The sequence below is a fragment of the Gobio gobio genome (assembly GCF_949357685.1).
Source record: "Gobio gobio genome assembly, chromosome: 2".
NCBI classification, from domain to species: Eukaryota; Metazoa; Chordata; class Actinopteri; order Cypriniformes; family Gobionidae; genus Gobio; species Gobio gobio.
The window spans coordinates 5,412,337-5,433,649 of record NC_137098.1 but is presented as its reverse complement, the minus strand read 5'-3'; the positions used below and the strand labels follow the sequence as shown (position 1 = coordinate 5,433,649).

General features: G+C 42.0%; 1 protein-coding gene across 2 annotated transcripts; it reads right to left on the bottom strand.

Moving 5' to 3' along the window:
- Window positions 1-1,713: 1,713 nt before the first annotated feature.
- LOC307119948 (tripartite motif-containing protein 16-like protein) lies at window positions 1,714-18,146 on the bottom strand. Of its 2 annotated transcripts, XM_079806711.1 has the most exons (7): window positions 17,494-18,146; window positions 15,436-15,522; window positions 13,319-13,549; window positions 10,705-10,858; window positions 8,519-8,575; window positions 4,545-4,604; window positions 1,714-3,935 (listed from the first exon to the last, which is right to left on the bottom strand). In XM_079806711.1, exons 1-7 carry the CDS (start codon window positions 18,082-18,084, stop codon window positions 3,412-3,414), a joined length of 1,704 nt encoding a protein of 567 aa, XP_079662837.1. In that variant the 5' UTR covers window positions 18,085-18,146; the 3' UTR covers window positions 1,714-3,411. The 2 variants fall into 2 exon arrangements, with proteins under 2 accessions (XP_079662837.1, XP_079662838.1); XM_079806712.1 differs by lacking the exon at window positions 8,519-8,575.
- Between the last annotated feature and the right edge of the window lie 3,167 nt (window positions 18,147-21,313).

Sequence of the window (21,313 nt, the reverse complement as noted above, 5' to 3'; positions counted from 1 at the left end):
GTGGGATTATGAAGTATATTGAGAACGTCATACATAGAAAGCATGCCGTAATGTAACTTACCCTGTAAACTTAAGCCGCATTCATCATGAAGCGTGCAAGCGATTTGCAAAGATTAATATAAAGGTTAATAAAACGTTACTCTCACTTCTTCCTGAGGTGCAGCAGGAACACGAATAGTTGGTAGTGATCCTTTTTCAGGAGCAGCTTCTTAGCAAAACCTGCTTTATACTGACCCTCGTTTATAAAGCGGTCTGCTGAGAAATGATTCGCAAACATGATCGGGGGGAATATTCCCTTCGAAAACAAAACTCAGCCACTGCGTCTTCAGTGGTTCGGATTTAGGAACATCAAAATGACTGCTGTGTTCGTTATTACCATAGACTGTAAAAAAATATGGACGTAGTATCCGTGACGTCACCCATAGGATTCTGATGAGCCGTTCTGAAGCGCAAAGTATGGACGAGATGGCCGTTGCCATCTTGGCAGCGCGTCACTCCCGGATAACAGTAAATGGGCAAAAAGGCGGGACGTAGGCGGAGCTTAAGTGACGCGATGACTAAAAGACAGCAGATAAATGGCTATCCACCTATCACTCAGAGTGCCGACGCCCTTAATTATGCAGAACTTTAATGCTTTATATAATGTAAACGAATGAGTTATAAAAAAATTCACCCCCCTCACAGTTGTCATGAAGGGCAAAAATAGCCATATAGACCAAAACCACAATTTGTACCAGACTGTAAACATGTTTTATTCTGCCTTAAAGTTGGCCATTTTAACATGGGGCTCAATGAGATTCTGCTCCTTCTGGAGCCTGTCCCTAGCGGCCAGTCGATGAATTGCAGTTTAAGGCACTTCCGTATTGGCTTCAAGAGAAACTGCGGGAGGTTGCCGCTTGGTTATTACACCCAAGAACACAACACCACAATAGCTTAGACGCCATTCTGCTCCAGGGTATCAACAATGGCGAACTGATGACTGTGTTGAAACGCTGCTGTCAATTAACAATCGTGGGAGGGGCATCTGACCGTGTAACATCACATGGTCAGACGTCTCGATTTGAGACAGGCGAAAACATATAAGGAGATAAAAAAAAAACACTAGATGGATTTTTATCATTATAGGATGGTTGTGTACAGGCACTGCCAACACACATTACCATACAATCAACTTGTAAAAGAGCATGTACCATTATATGACCCCTTTAATCATGGCTGTGAGGATCTCAGTTTCAGAGAAACCCTTCATTAAAAATAAAGTTCAACCACTCATTCCTAATAGTAGAATCAGAAGGAAGCTTATGCAAGGACTGTGTTCTTCCACAACCAGGCACAGCGTAATGTATTACTCTCTTTGCCATGTTTATAGCTTGGTAGCTCGATCCGTCCGTTTAGCTCCACGAGTAGGTGGGCGGGGCTACAGAATCAGACGTACATATTTATCTGTAGAGGCGGCGTTTCTGCGTCCTAATACGTCAGTGGTCGACATATTCTGAGAGCTCTCGTTTTCTGTGCCTGGTGTCAATAAAAGCTTTTCTTTGACTAACAAGGAAGTTTTCAGCTCTGAAACGTACAGGATATTCTTATATCACGATGAACTTTTATATGTCAAAGGCTCAAAGGAAAGTTGATTTCTCAGTTCATCACCCCTTTAAGTATTTACCAAAGCAGTTTCATAAAAGTTTAGTGTCAGTAGATTGAGTGGAGGAATTTAAAGGTTGAAGCTACTAACTTTATTTAATCCAGCATTAAAGTGAAGAGACTATCTGAATGTCTCATGATTTGCTATTTGAATGTATATTTTTAAACCACACTCTAAAAATGCTGGGTTAAAAACAACCCAAGTTGCGTAGAAAATGGACAAACCCAGCAATTGGGTTGTTCTAAGCAAACATTTAACCCAACCCCTTGGTTAAAACAACCCAATCACTGGGTTAAAACAACCAAATTGCTGGGTTTGTCCATATTCAACCCAACTTGGGTTGTTTTTAACCCAGCATTTTTTTAGAGTGCACTGACTAAAACTGAGCATGCAGGCCCAACTTAAAAATATTGTAAATGTTGTAAATATTCGCACATCACAATTTAAAAATCACACATCACAACCCTAAAATTAAACAAAAGGATAATGATTACATTCTAGTTCTGAACTCAAGAGAATTTACAATTCTTATATTAGGACAATAATTCACCTTTGACACAAATGACCCTGATATTCAAAAAGTACAAATAAAGTGATTAAATGTTCACTTTAGTCAGAGCATTTTTTTTATTTCTACCATTTTTGGTTAGATGCTCTGTCTTTCGAGTACAACAAAGTATAAGTAAGCAGGATGGCAGTTTGAGTAAAACCTGTGTTTTAACCCAATGGGCCCTATTTTAACGATCTGAAACGCGAGTGTCAAAGCGCGAAGCGCAAGTAACTTTGTGGGCGGGTCTCGGCGCTGTTGCTATTTTCCCAGCGGGATAAATGGCTCTTGCGCCCGGCGCAAATCTAAAATGGGTTGGTCTGAAGTAGCTTCATTATTCATAGGTGTGGTTTGGGCGTAACGTGAATAAACCAATCCGAGCGTCATCCAACATTCCCTTTAAAAGCAGGTGCGCAAGTTCCATTATGGATTGCTATTATTATGGCGTATTTACCAGGCGCACGCCAGGAGCGGTTCACAGCCGAGGAGACTGATGTTCTTGTAAGAGCAGTGAAAGACAGAGAAGTGAAGTTGTAATGTTGTACATTATGGTAAAGGTGATTTCACAGTCTTTTTTTTCTTTCAGTTTTTTCAGTCGATTTTTTTTCCTGGTTCTTGACGGACAAACCAATTTGTCAGATGTCCTTAAATACATATATGTCTTGCCACTATTGGGCAAACAGGTCTTATCCTTAATTATTACAATTAGCCTGAATCATTTGTAAGCTAGATTTATGCCTATTTTTTCACATCTTCGTGGCACACCACAATGATTTCCGTCATCTCATGTGTTAATATTTTTTTAGTGTAACAATTTATGATTTGCAAAAATAACTGTTGCATCTGTGTAGATTACATGAGCAAAGTGTATGCGCGTTGTGCACGCTATACATTATGGTCAAGCATGCGCCCTTAAAATAGCATAATGAACAACGCGCAACGCGCCACTGACTTTAGACTACGTTTTTTCTGGTCAGTGGCGCAATTGTTTAATGGAACAGCAAAATAGCACCAGGGATTGTTTGCGCCGGAACACGCCTCCTTTTTTGCGCTGAACCGCCCAGGGAGCGCAAGTTCATTCACTAGTTTAGCGACGTGCTTCTGTGGAGGGAAAAGCGCGCTTTGCGCGGGTGCAAAATAGGAATGACACATGCGTCGGTGTACAAAGTAAATTGCGCTGGGTGCAAGATAGGGCCCAATATCTCTTTTACACCCCAGATATTTATAGATCACACAGTTTCACTGATGATTCCTCTAGAAATCTGAACCCAGGATAGAGAGGCTGTGTGAATGTGGTCTGTTCTCTGTGAATGAGGGTCATTTTGTCAGAGACTCTATAAAAGGACAGAGTTCCTGCACTGTGATCCACATACACTCCTATTTTACAGGAGCTGGACAATAGAGGTAGTTCTCTCTTTCTGTTATTGTGCCAGAATGAACAACTGAAGCGATTGCAGGACAGTCTCCAGGACTGACCATTACATCCAAAAAAACATGCGCAACCTTCTCCTTTCCTGCTGATGCTCTTATATGCCACTGATATACCCACACCCCTGCTCAACTCAACCTCCCAGTAACAGCGTCCACACACACTCTCTCGACACAACACCTCCTCATAATGATCAAATCTGTCTGGATGATCAGGATACTGCTGGTGTTTGTTAGTGTGTGTAGCCATTCTGTTCCCTTCAGACAGGCGGAGGCTTTTGTTCACGGTGTTTGGATCCAGCGTAAAGTGACTGCGATCTAATAAAGGTAGAAGAAAAAGATGCTTTAGAGAAAAAGGTTGACCATTGTGTCTCATAGTTGCTGTTTTATTAGTTTATTAAAGTATAAATAATAGCCTGACTGTTGAAAAGTAAAATTAGGGTTGTTTACCATGTTGCTATTAAATGCTCCAAACAATGGTCGTAGGGTTATTTTGTTTGCTTGGTTGATTTTGTAAGGGCCAATTATACAAAAATGTCAAAATAACAGTGGTTAATGTTACCATGAATTGCCTAGGCTGTAGGCTAAATAATACGGATTATTATATGACAGTTTTCCTATTCAGACTGATTCTGTAAATGCATTTAAAAAAAACCCAGCAGAACTGTGAACACTAGGTCAAACATTGTATTAGCAAAAGAAATATCTGGATCAAAAGATTGGACATCTATGGAAGGTTTTCTCTCCCCTTTTTGGCCTCCCTGTGACGAGTCCTATAGGGTTAGGTGCATTACATTTTTTACATTCAGCATCGTTTTTTCCCTTGTCAAAGAGTTTATCAGGACAGACCTGTGACACATTTGAGCCACTAACTGAGAGCCACTGGTATATCCATCTTTCTGTTTGTATAGTTTCATATCGACTTACACTGAAGGAACTCTTCCCTGGTCTTGAGTTCAGGAACAGGAATACTCTGGATGGAAGTCACTATGAAAATCAGTGCGAAGAAGAAAAAAAAGAATCAACGTTCATTGCATTTTTTGTCTACATATTGAATACATTTGATAGTTTCCGTCACAACAACAATCACAATCTTATGACTAATTATCCTTAATAAACTGACAAGCAGCATCCTGTAAACATAATGAAACATGTGAATGTTCTGGCGGCTTATACACTCACCTAAAGGATTATTAGGAACACCTGTTCAATTTCTCATTAATGCAATTATCTAATCAACCAATCACATGGCAGTTGCTTCAATGCATTTAGGGGTGTGGTCCTGGTCAAGACAATCTCCTGAACTCCAAACTGAATGTCAGAATGGGAAAGAAAGATGATTTAAGCAATTTTGAGCGTGGCATGGTTGTTGGTGCCAGACGGGCCGGTCTGAGTATTTCACAATCTGCTCAGTTACTGGGATTTTCACGCACAACCATTTCTAGGGTTTACAAAGAATGGTGTGAAAAGGGAAAAACATCCAGTATGCGGCAGTCCTGTGGGCGAAAATGCCTTGTTGATGCTAGAGGTCAGAGGAGAATGGGCCGACTGATTCAAGCTGATAGAAGAGCAACTTTGACTGAAATAACCACTCGTTACAACCGAGGTCTGCAGCAAAGCATTTGTGAAGCCACAACACGCACAACCTTGAGGCCAAGGCCGTAACTATGAGGTCACGAGGTCCGGACCTCTGTAATTTTTTTCATATGAGTGTTTGCGATTCATGTCGCTGCGAGAAGAGTGAACGGGACTCGAGAGCTTTTTGTAAGTGAGGACGCAGATGCCGCCTCCGTGTTGCCAGATCCAGTTATTATTTAGCGGTTTTGGACTTGTTTTCCCATTAACGTGACACTTTAGGAAGTTAATAAAGTGGTAAGTTGCATGTTAGGGTTAGTGATATATTTATTTTATTTCCAAAACACAAGCTTTTTAAAACTTATTTCGGATTTTATTGTTTGTTGTTTTGTTTGTTTGTTTTGTTTTTGCTTGTCTTTCGTGGTAATATCTGGCAACACTGCGCCACCGGCATTGATTAAAGGGGTGGTAAAACACATTCTTTTGAAGGCTCGACTGTGTTTGTGGGGTGCACTGTAACATGTGTTCATGCTTCGTTTTAAAAAAAATTGCCTTATTTTTCATATATTTGACCTTTATTCTACACTGCTCTGTCCCTCCTTGTAAAACGGTCTGATGCTTTCCGGGTTGTATGAAGCCAGTCCCTCAAAAATACGCAGTGGGCTCTGATTGGTTAGCTGGCCCAGTGTGTTCTGATTCGCTAAACGCCTAGTGCACGTATGTCGGAAACGTCACGCCCCTTACCGGAGGCTGTGCTTTGGTCGGCGTCAATAAAACCATATGAGAACATTTGAGTGAAGATGATCGAGCAGAACCTGTTCAGTCCTCAAGTGTAAAGACTGCGGATCTATAATGATCGCTACTGAATGGCACTTTAACTTTTGTATTTTTAGAACGATTATAGCCAAATATCTGTCGCAAGAACTATTAACCCAAAACGAACACAAAGCACTGGCTTTACTATAGTAGCCAAATCACACACAGAACCATGTTTAGCATGCCTGAAGATAAACAATACATAAAAGCTCTAATCAAAGAATAATTTACACTAATGTCAGGTTCGCTGTTGAGATTTTAACGTTAGTGTTTGTAACGTTAGGTGTTCGTCGGATAACGTTAAGTATGAATGAGCATTTAACAGACTGGTTTGCAGAACAGTGTTGTCATCTGTTTACTTCCTTGCTACAACCTATTACAGGAAAACACATCGATGAAAAATAAATCAGACTTACAGGTTGTGGCCCGTAAACAGCTTCTGTTTGTAAATCCAGCTTTCAGGACAAGCCGTTGTGCATATCCTGAATTGAACTCGCAAAGTTTGTGGAAGTTTGTGTTGTCCTCCGTGAAATGTGCAGCGCGCGCGTCGTGCATCCACGCACCGGCAGTGTTTTTTTCACGCAGCTGACGTTGTGCAAATCCGGCATTGAAATCGCGAAGACGGTGGATGTTTTCCTCTGTTAGATGTGCTGCAGGGAGCCCCGCGCGCGCCTGATTCCCCGCTGACTCAAACACACGTGCATATAACATGCTGTGTGTTAAACGCTCTGCAACGCACCGCCGTCCCAAGGAAGGCTGAACAGAGCAAGTACCCCAGACCTGCAATCCGGATGGAAATAACAGCGTTTCCTCGTTATCGCGGCAACAACACTCCAGCCTAACTAACTTATACCACAACAGCGCCGCGATACAAAATGGCCTCACCCTCCCTTATTTAATATTCTCGGAGGAGGGGTTTATGTAAATATTGAGCCTGGTGATGTCAGCAAGCCCTGGAGGAATGTGTGTAGTCGCCTACTGGCCGTTTGCTGTAGTCCTTAGAAACTGATTTCTTTAAAAGCAAATATCTCCCTTTGCTTTAAACTTTGAACGTTGTGACTTTGCAGATGTTGTTTATGCTCAAGCAGCAACATTACACGCTAGCTAAAGTTAGAATAGTGAAATCGTGGTTTACCACCCCTTTAAAAAAAATCTCATAGACAAACTAATTGCTGACAGGAAAATACCACATTCGGTAAGACAAACGCAATGATCATTATTATTATCCGTAAGAAAGGTATCAACACATAATACAGCATAATACAGATCTGTATAACAAGTAGTTACAGAATTTCCTTGTCCTCTCAGACAGTCCATATTGTGCTCTTAGCGCGCAAACGCGGTGGATCTCACTTGATTATAAATACAGCCCAAAATAAACTACAAGCATTCAACAATGCATGTTAATTAAGTAATGAAATGACCAAAAAGTGCCAGTAAATTAAATTTAGTAGCCTATGTGTGCTACGAATGATTTACATGCAGGTTTATTATGTTGTTCATTCATCCTCAGCTCAGGATCAGTGTTTCATTAACAGTTATGTTAATATTGTGTATTTACCATGGTAACGGTTGTTTCCGTAACCCCAAAATGCCATTTTATTTTTTACTTTGGTCTCTCAAACCAACTTACAACTTACATTAACAAAATCTCGTTTGGGACTGCTCCCTTATACCGTTTATTCATCATCAGTGCCATATTCTTTTATTCTTTGTGTAGGCTATCTTACAGTTTTTTTCAATTGCTAACAAGCATTGTTCAATCCTGAAACCACATTTTCAAAACTCTTCATACAGTCTGCATTTCCAAGATTAATTTTGGCCAAACAGTTAATCTAACCCCCAAAACTCAATCAGACCAACAAAACACTTCATACATGTCTCAAAATAAGCTCGTTCCACCAATCACTGGCAACAAATTCTCCTTCAGAAAACATGCATGTCACTCATAACACACTGACCTAAAAAACACTAACAACAGGAGCTAGATTTTTTATATTTCAAAATAATTTCTGCAGAAATGCATTCTGAGAAATCATTCTGATTTGAATGTGCTTTTATCAGTTTTGAAAGCAGGGTGTTACCATATGAAAAATATCCTGCAAATATATAGTTTGTTGCAGTTTGTGGAGTATGAATGACAAAAGTGTTTGTGGATTTTGAAAAATGTGGTGATTGAATGCATTTTGTCTGAAAGCAATGAAAAATTATTTACAGTTTTGTCCGTATACACTTGTGTCGCTGAATGTGTGAAAAGTTTTGAAAATGTGGTTTCAGTATTGAACAATGCTTGTTAGCAATTGAAAAAAACTGTAAAGGGATAGTCCCACCCGAAGATGCACAATTATTATAGCACAATTCTTAACACCCCACCCCAGACCTCACTCATTTTCAAACTCTGGTTACGGCCTTGCTTGAGGTGGATGGGCTACAACAGCAGAAGACCCCACCGGGTACCACTCATCTCCACTACAAATAGGAAAAAGAGGCTACAATTTGCGCAAGCTCACCAAAATTGCTCAGTTGAAGACTGGAAAAATGTTGCCTGGTCTGATGGGTCTGGATTTCTGTTGAGACATTCAGATGGTAGAGTCAGAATTTGGCGTAAACAGAATGAGAACATGGATCCTCATATCAGACTAATCTCTTCAGCTCTCCAGACTGCCATCACTTCCCGTGAGTGAGGTCAAAATAGCGGCCGGGTCATAGATATATATACGTAGATTCCTTATTCGAGCGATCCACGCAGGCACTAATGAGGTATCTATGTATATATCTATGACCCGGCCGCTATTTTGACCTCACTCATGGGAAGTGATGGCAGTCTGGAGAGCTGAAGACATATGTCTGATATGAGGTGAATTAATTGCATAAATACCGTTCGGTTTCTCTCAGATTGTTTAGTGTCTTAAGACATCAATGTGTCGTCACGAGCCGCTGGGTTTAATTTGAAGTTGTCTGTCCATGTTTTTTTTTACTCTAATAGAATTCGACCCCATTGACAAGCATTGTATGAGTGACAAACAGCAACGGTTGGAGTTAAAAATCTTCATTTGTGTTCTACTGAAGAAACGAAGACACCTACATCTTGGATGCCTTAGGGGTAAGCAGATAAACATCAAATTTTCGTTTTTGGGTGAACTATCTCTTTAAACACTCGTTTTTTGGGGGTCAACAGCTTAGTTTTGGGGTCAGGGGTCAGCTTTGCTGGTCTGCGGCTATGCAGCCCAATACGCTCCAGTAGCTCGTCTGTTTGATGGGACCACAGGGGCCAGCCTTCGCTCCCCACGTGCATCAATGAGCCTCGGCCGCCCATGACCCTGTGGCCTGTTCTCCACTGGTCCTTCATGACCCTGTGGCCGGTTCTCCACTGGTCCTTCATGACCCTGTGGCCGGTTCTCCACTGGTCCTTCATGACCCTGTGGCCGGTTCTCCACTGGTCCTCCATGACCCTGTGGCCGGTTCTCCACTGGTCCTTCATGACCCTGTGGCCGGTTCTCCACTGGTCCTCCATGACCCTGTGGCCGGTTCTCCACTGGTCCTCCATGACCCTGTGGCCTGTTCTCCACTGGTCCTTCATGACCCTGTGGCCGGTTCTCCACTGGTCCTTCATGACCCTGTGGCCGGTTCTCCACTGGTCCTCCATGACCCTGTGGCCGGTTCTCCACTGGTCCTCCATGACCCTGTGGCCTGTTCTCCACTGGTCCTTCATGACCCTGTGGCCGGTTCTCCACTGGTCCTTCATGACCCTGTGGCCGGTTCTCCACTGGTCCTTCATGACCCTGTGGCCGGTTCTCCACTGGTCCTCCATGACCCTGTGGCCGGTTCTCCACTGGTCCTTCATGACCCTGTGGCCGGTTCTCCACTGGTCCTCCATGACCCTGTGGCCGGTTCCCCACTGGTCCTCCATGACCCTGTGGCCTGTTCTCCACTGGTCCTTCATGACCCTGTGGCCGGTTCTCCACTGGTCCTTCATGACCCTGTGGCCGGTTCTCCACTGGTCCTCCATGACCCTGTGGCCGGTTCTCCACTGGTCCTCCATGACCCTGTGGCCTGTTCTCCACTGGTCCTTCATGACCCTGTGGCCGGTTCTCCACTGGTCCTCCATGACCCTGTGGCTGGTTCTCCACTGGTCCTTCATGACCCTGTGGCCGGTTCTCCACTGGTCCTCCATGACCCTGTGGCCGGTTCTCCACTGGTCCTTCATGACCCTGTGGCCGGTTCTCCACTGGTCCTTCATGACCCTGTGGCCGGTTCTCCACTGGTCCTTCATGACCCTGTGGCCGGTTCTCCACTGGTCCTTCATGACCCTGTGGCCGGTTCTCCACCGGTCCTTCCTCTGAGCACTTTTGATAGAGACTGACCACTGCAGACCGGGAACAGCCCACAAGAGCTGCAGTTTTGGAGATGCTCTGACCCAGTCGTCTAGCCATCACAATCTGGCCCTTGTCAAACTCGCTCAAATCCTTACGCTTGCCCATTTTTCCTGCTTCTAACACATCAACTTTGAAGACAAATGTTCACTTGCTACCTAATATATCCCACCCACTAACAGGTGATGAAGAGATAACCAGTGTTATTCACTTCATCTGTCATAATGTTATGCCTGATCGGTGGATAATAAACTTTGTAATTTCACATTTGTACTTGCATTTTGAGCTATTTATGAGGGTGAAAATATCATCCAGTACTTTACCTCTACCAGATATCATTTTTATCTCCTCTTTGCAGAAATCCTCAAGTTTCTTTCTCAGATGAGAGACAGATTTTTGTACATCATCAAAGGAGATGAGAGAACTAACAGTGATGTTGGGCGAGTCCATAGGCAGGACAGAGAGAGACTGGAAACTCTACAGACACACAAAAAACAGAGAAATTTCACATATAGAGTGGATAAGGTCATGCTCACTAAATTGAGCCTCCAGACTCGCGTGCAACAATAGCTGAATATGTTGATGCTGATGGGCCATATCTTAAAGGGTTAGTTCACCCAAAAATGAAAATTCTGTCATTAATTACTCACCCTCATGTCGTTGGACACCCGTAAGACCTCCGTTCATATTCGGAACACGAATGAAGATATTTTAGTTGAAAGCTGATGGCAGAGAAAGGCTTCACACAGGCCTCCATTGGCATTCAGTACATTGACACTTCCAAGATCCATGAAAGGCACTTAAAACGTCGTTACAAAGTCTATCTCACCACAGTGGCTCTACAATAATCTTACGATGCGACGACAATAGTTTTTGTGCGCAAAAAAAAATCAAAATAACACCTTTATCCAACTTGTTCTCGACTTCCATGTGTGCCTCCACGACGCATGCGCGAGAATATGACGTAGCGCCGGTGTTCGGGAATCGATGAAATACCACTCTAACCCCATTTTGAGCACTACGCCGAGACCTAAAGCACGATCAATGTAGAATCCAACAGCTTAGACACGCGCGTCTTCCTCTGCTCGTAAACAAATCGCTTCTGGGTCATATGTCCGAACGCCGGATCTGCGTCATATTCTCGCGCATGCGTCGTGGAGGCATACACGGAAGTCGAGAACAAGTTGGATAAAGGTGTTATTTTGATTTTTTTTTGCGCACAAAAACTATTGTCGTCGCATTGTATGATTATTGTAGAGCCACTGTGGTGAGATAGACTTTGTAACGACGTTTTAAGTGCCTTTCATGGATCTTGGAAGTGTCAATGTACTGAATGCCAATGGAGGCCTGTGTGAAGCCTTTCTCTGCCATCAGCTTTCAACTAAAATATCTTCATTTGTGTTCCGAATATGAACGGAGGTCTTACGGGTGTCCAACGACATGAGGGTGAGTAATTAATGACAGAATTTTCATTTTTGGGTGAACTAACCCTTTAATACACACTTCTTTAAAAATGTAAACGTGATTACATCGCCACAGTTGCCAATCAGCGATATGATAAAGAGATCATGTGACAGAATTCCTGACATTACAATTTTAAAGCTGCAGTCCGTAGTTTTTCCTCTTTGTCGCCATCTCTGTTCGAAATCTGCAATTGCAGTTATTCGCGGAATCATCATCATTACGTGAATTGTGCCTCGGCTCGGCACAGTCCAATGTTTTGAGGAGAATGTGCGGCTGTCAGTCACCGCGCCGGTGAGGATACTGTCAATCGAAACCACATTCTACTGTTTGAAAGTATGACCAGAGTAAGTAGATAACATCCACTTTTGTTCTGACCAACTAAGGGGAAAAAAGCATTGCAGTAAATCACGATGATTAAATCTAACGATCGCTTATCATATCACGCCAAACCGTGCAAATTATACTTTGTTTTCAAATTGTTAATGTTAACAACATCAGCCTAGCGTGACTATATTTAATGTGTATTAGGGCTACCTGTAGTTCAGTTTCCATTTCTGTGCAGTCTAATTTCTAACTGTCATACCAACAAATGAATGTGGAGTAGAGGTGAATTGCTCCCTCTCATAGCTAGCGCTAAATAATTGATATTTACCATAATGCAGACAGCAAAACGAGAAAGGCACAACAAAGAAAACTCTGTAACTGTATGAATTAAGCGAAGTGTGCTTCTATTACATAATTGAACCATTGAAATGTCTTGTCCAGCAGAAAAAAAGTGGTCTCTGTGTCCATTTTGAGTTCACGCCACATTTCAAAAGCCATCCTTGTTTTCGCATTGGTCAGGTTGCAGTCTCTTTTTTCCTGTAGCCACTCTGAGGGTGCGTCTCTATCATCTCCCTAGTTTAGTAGTCAGGACACTGACCAGGGATCAGCCCGTTGACTTATGTCCTGATCAGTGCCCTGACTACTGAGCTAGGGAGCTGATTGAGACGCACCCCCGAAAGTCCGAAGTTTTTTGCATTTTACATCGGGTGAGTCTCCAGTTGTCACTGGTGATTGTCGTTTGAACCTTTCTGGATCCGCCATCGAAATCGATAAGTTTAATTATATCAAGTGCTGTGAGAAAAGGCTATAAATGTCCACCACCAACATCCTCACACGCAATATAGCCTACTAGCCGGGACACCTTCTTTATGTGTACATATGTGACGTAATGATGCAAAGATATGCTTGAATTTCCTGCAGAAATCCACCAGTACCACTGGAATTAAAAACAGTATTACAAGCTTACCGTTGTAAATCAAGCTAAGTTAAGTAGATAGTATTGAACACTAGCTGGTTATGTACTTGCTCAAAAAATTATTTTGGATAATTTTTAACCCCCAAAAAATTACGGACTGCAGCTTTAAAATCAGGAAAAGCTTGTGTAATTACAAGACATTATTCTGTCCTGTTTATCAGAGCTCTTGTTACCTGGAGGAACTGGATGTCCTCTAAATGTGAAAGCTGCTCTAGCTCGGCTTCTTTACTCCTCAGGTCGGTGATCTTCTGCTGTAGTTGCTTCAAGAAGTCTTCAGCTCGACTCACTGCAGCCTTTTCCTGATCTTTGATCAGCTGAGTCACTTCAGAGCGGCTTCTCTCAATAGAGCGGATCAGCTCAGCAAAGATCCTCTCACTTTCCTCCACTGCGGTCTGTGCAGAGCACTGTTAGGACAAACATTACCATCAGTCCATTTGAAGGGATATTCATACTGCACTTAACCCTTGGTTATCATCATTCTAAAGCCGGGGTAAAGGAAAGTTTCACACTTCTAATTAATAGGGTTAGTACAATCAAAAATTCTGTCATCATTTACTCACCCTCATGTCGTTCCAAACCCTTAAGACTTTCGTTCATCTTCAGAACACAAATGTTTTTGATGAAATCTGAAAGATTTCTGTCCCTCCTTTGACGGTTACGCAAATAAGTGCTTTGTTTGCGCAAAAAAACGACATAATTTACCACTTTAGTGTCAAAATATTAACCTCCAATGCATGTTCATGAGAGCACCACAACACACGTGTGTCTTGTTGATATGAGAGCAGACATGATTGCGTGAATGTGTGTTATTTTGTCAATAAAGTGTCAAATTATGTTTCTTTCGTGTCGCTTCATTACATTGAGGTTTAACCACTGGAGTCACATGGATTACTTTTAGTGATGATGTCTTTACCTTTCTTGAAAGTGGTAGTTGCGTAGCTGTCAATGGAGGGACAGAAATCTCTCAGATTTCATTAAAAAGATCTTGTCCTAACTATACGCGTCGCGACACGCGATAAAAGGTATGTTAATTTTTTTTGTTTTTTTGGTTAGGAGTTTTTGTCCTAACCAGCCGTGACGGCGACACGTAATGAATCTATTTCTGTGACGTTGTGACTGGAACAACAACACAAAACAATCTCAGGTAAAGTTTATGTGCTTTATTTAATGTTAAAAGCGTGTAATGCGACTTTGAATATCATTTAGTGCTCCAAGCTATAGCACAATGGATAACTCACCTCAGATGTTGAAATTAAACAAATTGAAACAAGAATGTTCAAACTGTGAACAAGTATATTCTATGAAAAAGATTGTTTTAGTGACTCAGTGTGTATTTTTTAGTAATGTTTAAATGGTGTAATATTTGTGAATTTGATTATGTAGGCAGTAGGCAACATATCCATTTCCTTGCGAGTGCAGTCAAAATTAATCTCTGGGGTCGTACACTTGCCGCGAGAGCCCGCCCACACACTGTTCTGATTGGCTGTGGTTTTTGATTGATCTGTTGCATCTCGTAGTCGCATCATGTCTGATGTGGACAGACAAGTTGCTTGTTGCTGGAATCTTATTGTGTCGTGTGTAGTTAGGACACGGTGTTATGGGTTTGGAAAGACATGAGGGTGAGGAATTAATGACAGAAAACTAGCCAGGTACTCAGGGTTATGAAGCCCAGCTTTGGAATATTTTGTTCCACTGCCAAACTTATACAGTGTGAAACAATGCAGTGTAATAACGTTAAGGTTAACGACACCCAATCACGTGCCGCATATTCATGTGCTTTACAACAATCGCTGAAACACTGCATTAAACAGTTGTTTATAACATAAGTGTGACAAGCAGGGTGAGCGAGAGCCGTGAGAGAGCGGAGCGAGGCCGGTGCGTGATTGAAGATGAGCACCAGCTGCGCGTCACACTGGTCTCGAATCCTCTCACAGAGGAGCTCGGAAGCATAAAAGGAGTAGCGATGACAGCGAAGGACGAGAGAGGATCCTCAGATCATCTGCAATCACGCACCGGCCTCGCACCGCTCTCTCACGACTCTCGCCCGCCCTGCTCGTCACAATAAGGATGTTAACACAGTGTGTGTGAGCGTCAGCTTATGAATACCCAGGATTAATTTTGAACCCTGGGTAAAGTATGAGCAGTGTGAAACGTGAAGCAAGATAACCCAGGATTACATTTAACCAGGGTTTAGATTAACAGGTTTATATAACAAGTGTGAAAAGCCCTTTATTAAACTCTTGTTGGGTTAAGCTCAGATCTGCCATCAGTTATTCTTCTCAAAACTCACCTTATGATTCTTCACAGCATTTCTCAGCTCCTCAATCTCTTTCTCTATCCCCTGAATTTGCTGCTTGATTCTCTCCTTCAAATGTTTCTGTAGGACAAAGAAATGATAACCAGTGAAATGTGACAAAAAGTATTGTATCCCAAAATCATCATATCTAGTCAGGTTTTATGTCTAGTGGCATAATTTGGTGTTGCAGTGCCATGTACCATTAACAGATAGAGCTATTGTATTTCTTAGTTTTCTGCTGCTTATTCTTAGTGTCATGCATTGTACACCAATCAGGCATAACATTGTGACAGGTGAAGTGAATAACACGGATGATCTCTTCATCACCTGTTAGTGGGTTGGATAAATTAGGCAGCAAGTGAACATTTTGTCCCTATAGTTGATGTGTTAGAAGCAGGAAAAATGGGCAAGCGTAAGGATTTGAGTGAGTTTGACAAGGGCCAGATTGTGATGGCTAGACGACTGGGTCAGAGCATCTCCAAAACTGCAGCTCTTGTGGGGTGTTCCCGGTCTGCAGTGGTCAGTCTCTATCAAAAGTGCTCAGAGGAAGGACCAGTGGAGAACCGGCCACAGGGTCATGGAGGACCAGTGGAGAACCGGCCACAGGGTCATGAAGGACCAGTGGAGAACCGGCCACAGGGTCATGAAGGACCAGTGGAGAACCGGCCACAGGGTCATGAAGGACCAGTGGAGAACCGGCCACAGGGTCATGAAGGACCAGTGGAGAACCGGCCACAGGGTCATGAAGGACCAGTGGAGAACCGGCCACAGGGTCATGAAGGACCAGTGGAGAACCGGCCACAGGGTCATGGGCGGCCGAGGCTCATTGATGCGCGTGGGGAGCGAAGGCTGGCCCGTGTGGTCCGATCAAACAGACGAGCTACTGGAGCTCAAACTGCTCAAAAAGTTAATGCTGGTTCTGATAGAAAGCTGTTAGAATACACAGAACATCTCAGTTTGTTGTGTATGGGGGGGCATAGCCGCTGACCAGTGCCCATGCTGACCCCTGTCCACCACCCGAAAGCACCAACAGTGGCACGTGAGCCTCAGAACTGGACCACGGAGCAATGGAAGAAGGTGGCCTGGTCTGATGAATCACGTGTTCTTCTACATCATGTGGATGGCCGGGTGTGTGTGTGGCTTACCTGGGGAACACATGGCACCAGGTGCACTATGGGAAGAAGGCAAGCCGGTGGAGGCAGTGATGCTTTGGGCAATGTTCTGCTGGGAAACCTTGGGTCCTCCATCCATGTGGATGTTACTTTGACACGTCGCACCTACCTAAGCATTGTTGGAGACCATGTACAGCCTTTCATGGAAACGGTATTACCTGGTGGCTGTGGCTCTTTCAGCAGATAATCCGCCGCCACAAAGCACAAATACTTCAGGAATGGTTTGAGGAGCACAACAACGAGTTTGAGGCGTTGACTTGGCCTCCAAATTCCCCAGATCTCAATCCAATTGGCAACTTACAGGACTTAAAGGATCCGCTGCTAACATCTTGGTGCCAGATACCACAACACACCTTCAGGGGTCTAATGGAGTCCATTCCTCGATGGGTCAGGGCTGTTTTCTGCAGCAAAAGGGGGACCAACACAATATTAGGAAGGTGATCATAATGTTATGCCTGATCGGTGTAAATGTGGCAGCTCAGAGAATAATTTTGGCTTATTTATAGTCCATATTCAATTTAATACAGACGAAAATGAGGCTATGAGGGATAGACATGTACAGTCTTTAAAATGGCACACAATGTACAGTATAAATAAAGGTCCTACATAAAGTAATTTTCACAACTTTCAAAACTGGAGTTTCTACTGAATGTTTAGTTTTTTTGAAAGATAGCTCGTCAGCTTTGTCACATTCGTCAGATTCTCGTTAAACAACAGTACCATCTATTGAACGCACTGTATTCTACCCCTCACAACTTCATTTGCATTCATGTCAAAAAATTAACTGGTCTCATTTTTCCTATTATGTCAGTTCCACTTCTCAAACCCTCTAGCATCCCCAACAGAATTGAGTCATTAATGTCAGAGTATAAAGTCAAACCTCGTCCTCTGTCCTCTGTGCTGCAACTGTGACCGTGTCATGGTGTTTATGTTCATTCATCATACACAGCACACATATGCACTGCTGATCTGTACGACAATAAATCTCTAAAAGCTTATCATGCTCATGACAGATCATCTCCTGGAGGCGTCCTGTGGCATCAGTTATTTTGTGTTGCTTTCCTGAACGAAATTCCTCATGACGTTCAAAATGACTTTGACAGTAAGACTCCAAACACACAAGACAAGACTTGACAGCTTTGCACTTTCTTCCGGTGCAGACGTCACACTCAACTTCTCCAGGTCCAGCATAACACTGAGCAGGAAGAGCAGGAACCACCACAGTTTGGAGCTTCATCAGTTTATCTAACATTTCGGCAAGCACCACGTTTTTTCCTAACACAGGTCTCGGAGTGAATGTCTGTCGGCACTGGGGGCAGCTGTAAACCTCCTTCTGTTCCTCCTGATCAAAGCAGCCTGTGATGCAGCTCATACAGTAACTGTGTCCACAGGAAAGGCTCACCGGATCCTTCAGTAGATCCAGGCAGATTGAACAGCTGAACTGGTCCCGAGAAAAAGCAGTCTCCGCCATTTCACCGCAAGTACACACAGACGAAGAGCGAAGATCAATAACACTTTCAGTTTTTTCTGTGTCGGAGAGACGTGTGCAGACGGGTGTGTCTTCAACACTTCTCCAGTTGAACTGGTTTCGCAATCAGATTAGATGAGGGATCTTCAGAACTCCAGTGTGCTGAAGAAGATTTGACTAAAACTGGAAGGAACGCTACTTTAAAAAAAAGACAAATGATGCATACATGTAAAGAAATATTTGCATAGGGGAGAGTGGGGTAAGATGAGCCAGTGGGGAAGATGACCCACCCCCTTTTATCCTGGCAACAGTACACTTGTATTGTCATGTGACCATATATTTTGGAACATCCCATCATTTCTGCCAGACTGTGAAAAACAGAAGCACATGGGAGGAGTTTTTACTTTTTTTCAAAAGTAAAATTTTAGCTGCTATGGGGCAAAATGAGCCGAATGCTGTGGGGTAAATTGAGCCAGCGTTTTAACTTACCCCACCATAAGGCACTTTAAATCTCTGAAGTATAAACAACGGGTATAATTTCAATGCAGGCACGTGCAGAGGGGGGGGGCTTTGGGTGCTCGAGCCCCTGCCCTTTTTCAAAATGAATCAAAAGTGCCCCTTTCAGACAAATATCAATGATAATATATCGTGGTCAATAAAACTAAATAAATGTGATTATTATGACATGACAATGCATACAATAGTAACGAACGGCTCAAAAGTCGGAGAATTTCTGTTGAGGCGTTGTCATAACGCGTTGCTATGGGTCGCGTGCGTTTTGATTGACTGCTGATTTTCCTCTGTTCGGAAACGGCTCTCGAGCCAAATATGGTCCTTTCAGAGAGTGTGTGGCCTCACGGGAAAAAAGTAAACCAATATTTTTTTTCATCCATAATCAGAGCTAATGTGTTGATTTAATTACAAAGCTATATATTAGCTATATATTTTAAAGTATTACACAGTTCACCAATGCCCGTTTGTCATGTATAGGCTATACACCAACCAATCGTGATCTGGCAAAGCAAGTTCAAATTCCATTGGGCGATGTGAAGCGGTAATTTTCTGTTCTTATTCATAAATCGGTTGAAAATTACATGAACAGACGAACTAACGTTTGTGGAACAATTTCCTGCGGTTTGGCTCATTTTATAAATTGCATCACTGACAAAATGGATTTTAACAGACAACAAACAAATCCCTGCACAAAACCACAGCAGTAAAAGTCCCATTAATGGTAAGTAGTTATGTATCCTATATTGAGACACCGTTTACTATTTCATGAAACTATCAAAGTTAACAAAACCCAAGTGCCACCAGCTCCTACAGGCCTATTATATGACGTGTAGGCTGGCGAAATGGTTACGTGAAAGGACTTTATTATACACTATTTATGCAGCATAAGTCTCTTATGTTCATCAAGCCTGCATTTATTTGATTAAAAAACAGCAATATTGCGAAATATATTAAAATAATGGTTTTCTATTTTAAAATAATTTAAAATATAATTTATTCCTGTGATCACAGCTGTATTTTCAGCATCATTACTCCACTCTTCAGTGTCACATGATCATTCAGAAATCATTCTAATATGAGGATTTAATGTCAATGAATGAAACTGTGATACTCCTTTCAAGATTCTTTGATTAATAAAAGGTTAAAAAGAATACAATGTAGTAATTTTTCATAATATTAGGCTACTGTTTTTTCTGTATTTTTGATTAAATAAAAATATCTATCTATCTATCTATCTATCTATCTATCTATCTATCTATCTATCTATCTATCTATCTATCTATATAGATATATGTATATATATATAGATAGATATATGTATATATATATATGTATATATATACATATATATATATAGATAGATATATGTATATATATATATATATATATATATATATATATATATATATATATATATATATATATATATATATGTGTATATATGTATGTATATATATATATATATATATATATATATATATGTATATGTGTATATACTAAACGCCCAGATTTGCATATTTAATGAGCTTCTGCTCCCCTGTCAGTGACAGCGTGGCAACCAGAATGAATCGCCCAGCCCACAGCGAGGGCTCGCAAAATTTCTTTATCATACAAACACAATGATTCATCTCTCATCCACCCGCGATTGATTGGAATGTTATTTTTGTATTACTTGGCCGGCCTGATCATCAGTGAATATAACTGCGAACCGCACACACACACACACGCAAGAAAGGAATGTTATTTCACTGTAGCTCGTCGGCAGGCCGGTGATAGCCAGTCTGAAAAGCACATAGCCCCGGGACTTTGGGCTTTGCAAGCTGGCGTTACAAGTCCGAGTCTGATCACGAATGAACCAATAACAGCTTCTCCAGCCTATGACCGCGTGCTAAGGTGTGTAATCAATAGATATCAAACGATCTGTAACAATGCAATACTAACACATAGAAAAAACATGTTTTACTCACATTAGTGTGTTGCAGCGTTCCTGTCGGATCCAATATCGAAGGCACAGCATTGTGTTTTAATCTCAATATGTCTGCAAATCCAGTCTCGACCTGTGTCTCGTTTACAATCGATTCCGCATTGTTTCGCTTCACGAGTCAGTGGGCGGCTTGAGGCGGTGCTTCTGCGTCCTAATACGTCAATGCTTGACATATTCTGAGATCTTTCGTTTTCTGGGCCTGGTGTCTATAAAAGCTTTTCTTTGACTAACAAGGACGTTTTCAGCTCTGAAACTTACAGGATATTCTTATATCACGATGAACTTTTATTTAACAAAGGCTCAAAGGAAAGTTGATTTCTCAGTTCATCACCCATTTAAGTTCTCTATGCAGTTATCAAATATAAGCAATTTATCAAACTGTTGCGCCTCCAGTTCGTGTTGTAAAATGGTCTTTCAAGTTTGAAGTCTTTCAAACCACTGTGTAGCCTATCCAGTGCCTCTTTTATTAATTTAGCTATAGCCAACTTGATCTTCAATTTACTTGTTTTACTTTCACAATTTATTTATTTACTTTTATTTACTATTATTTAATATTTACTTAATGTTATTATCACAGGAAATGTGAACCGTTGTCCATCATTTGACACAAAATGTCACCTTGCAATAGGCCTATAGATTTTTTTCTTCTTTTTTTCCCCGTTTTAAATCATGAAGGCGAGTCAGTGGATATCACGCAATGTGCGCATATTCTCACAGAGACAAGAGATCCATCTA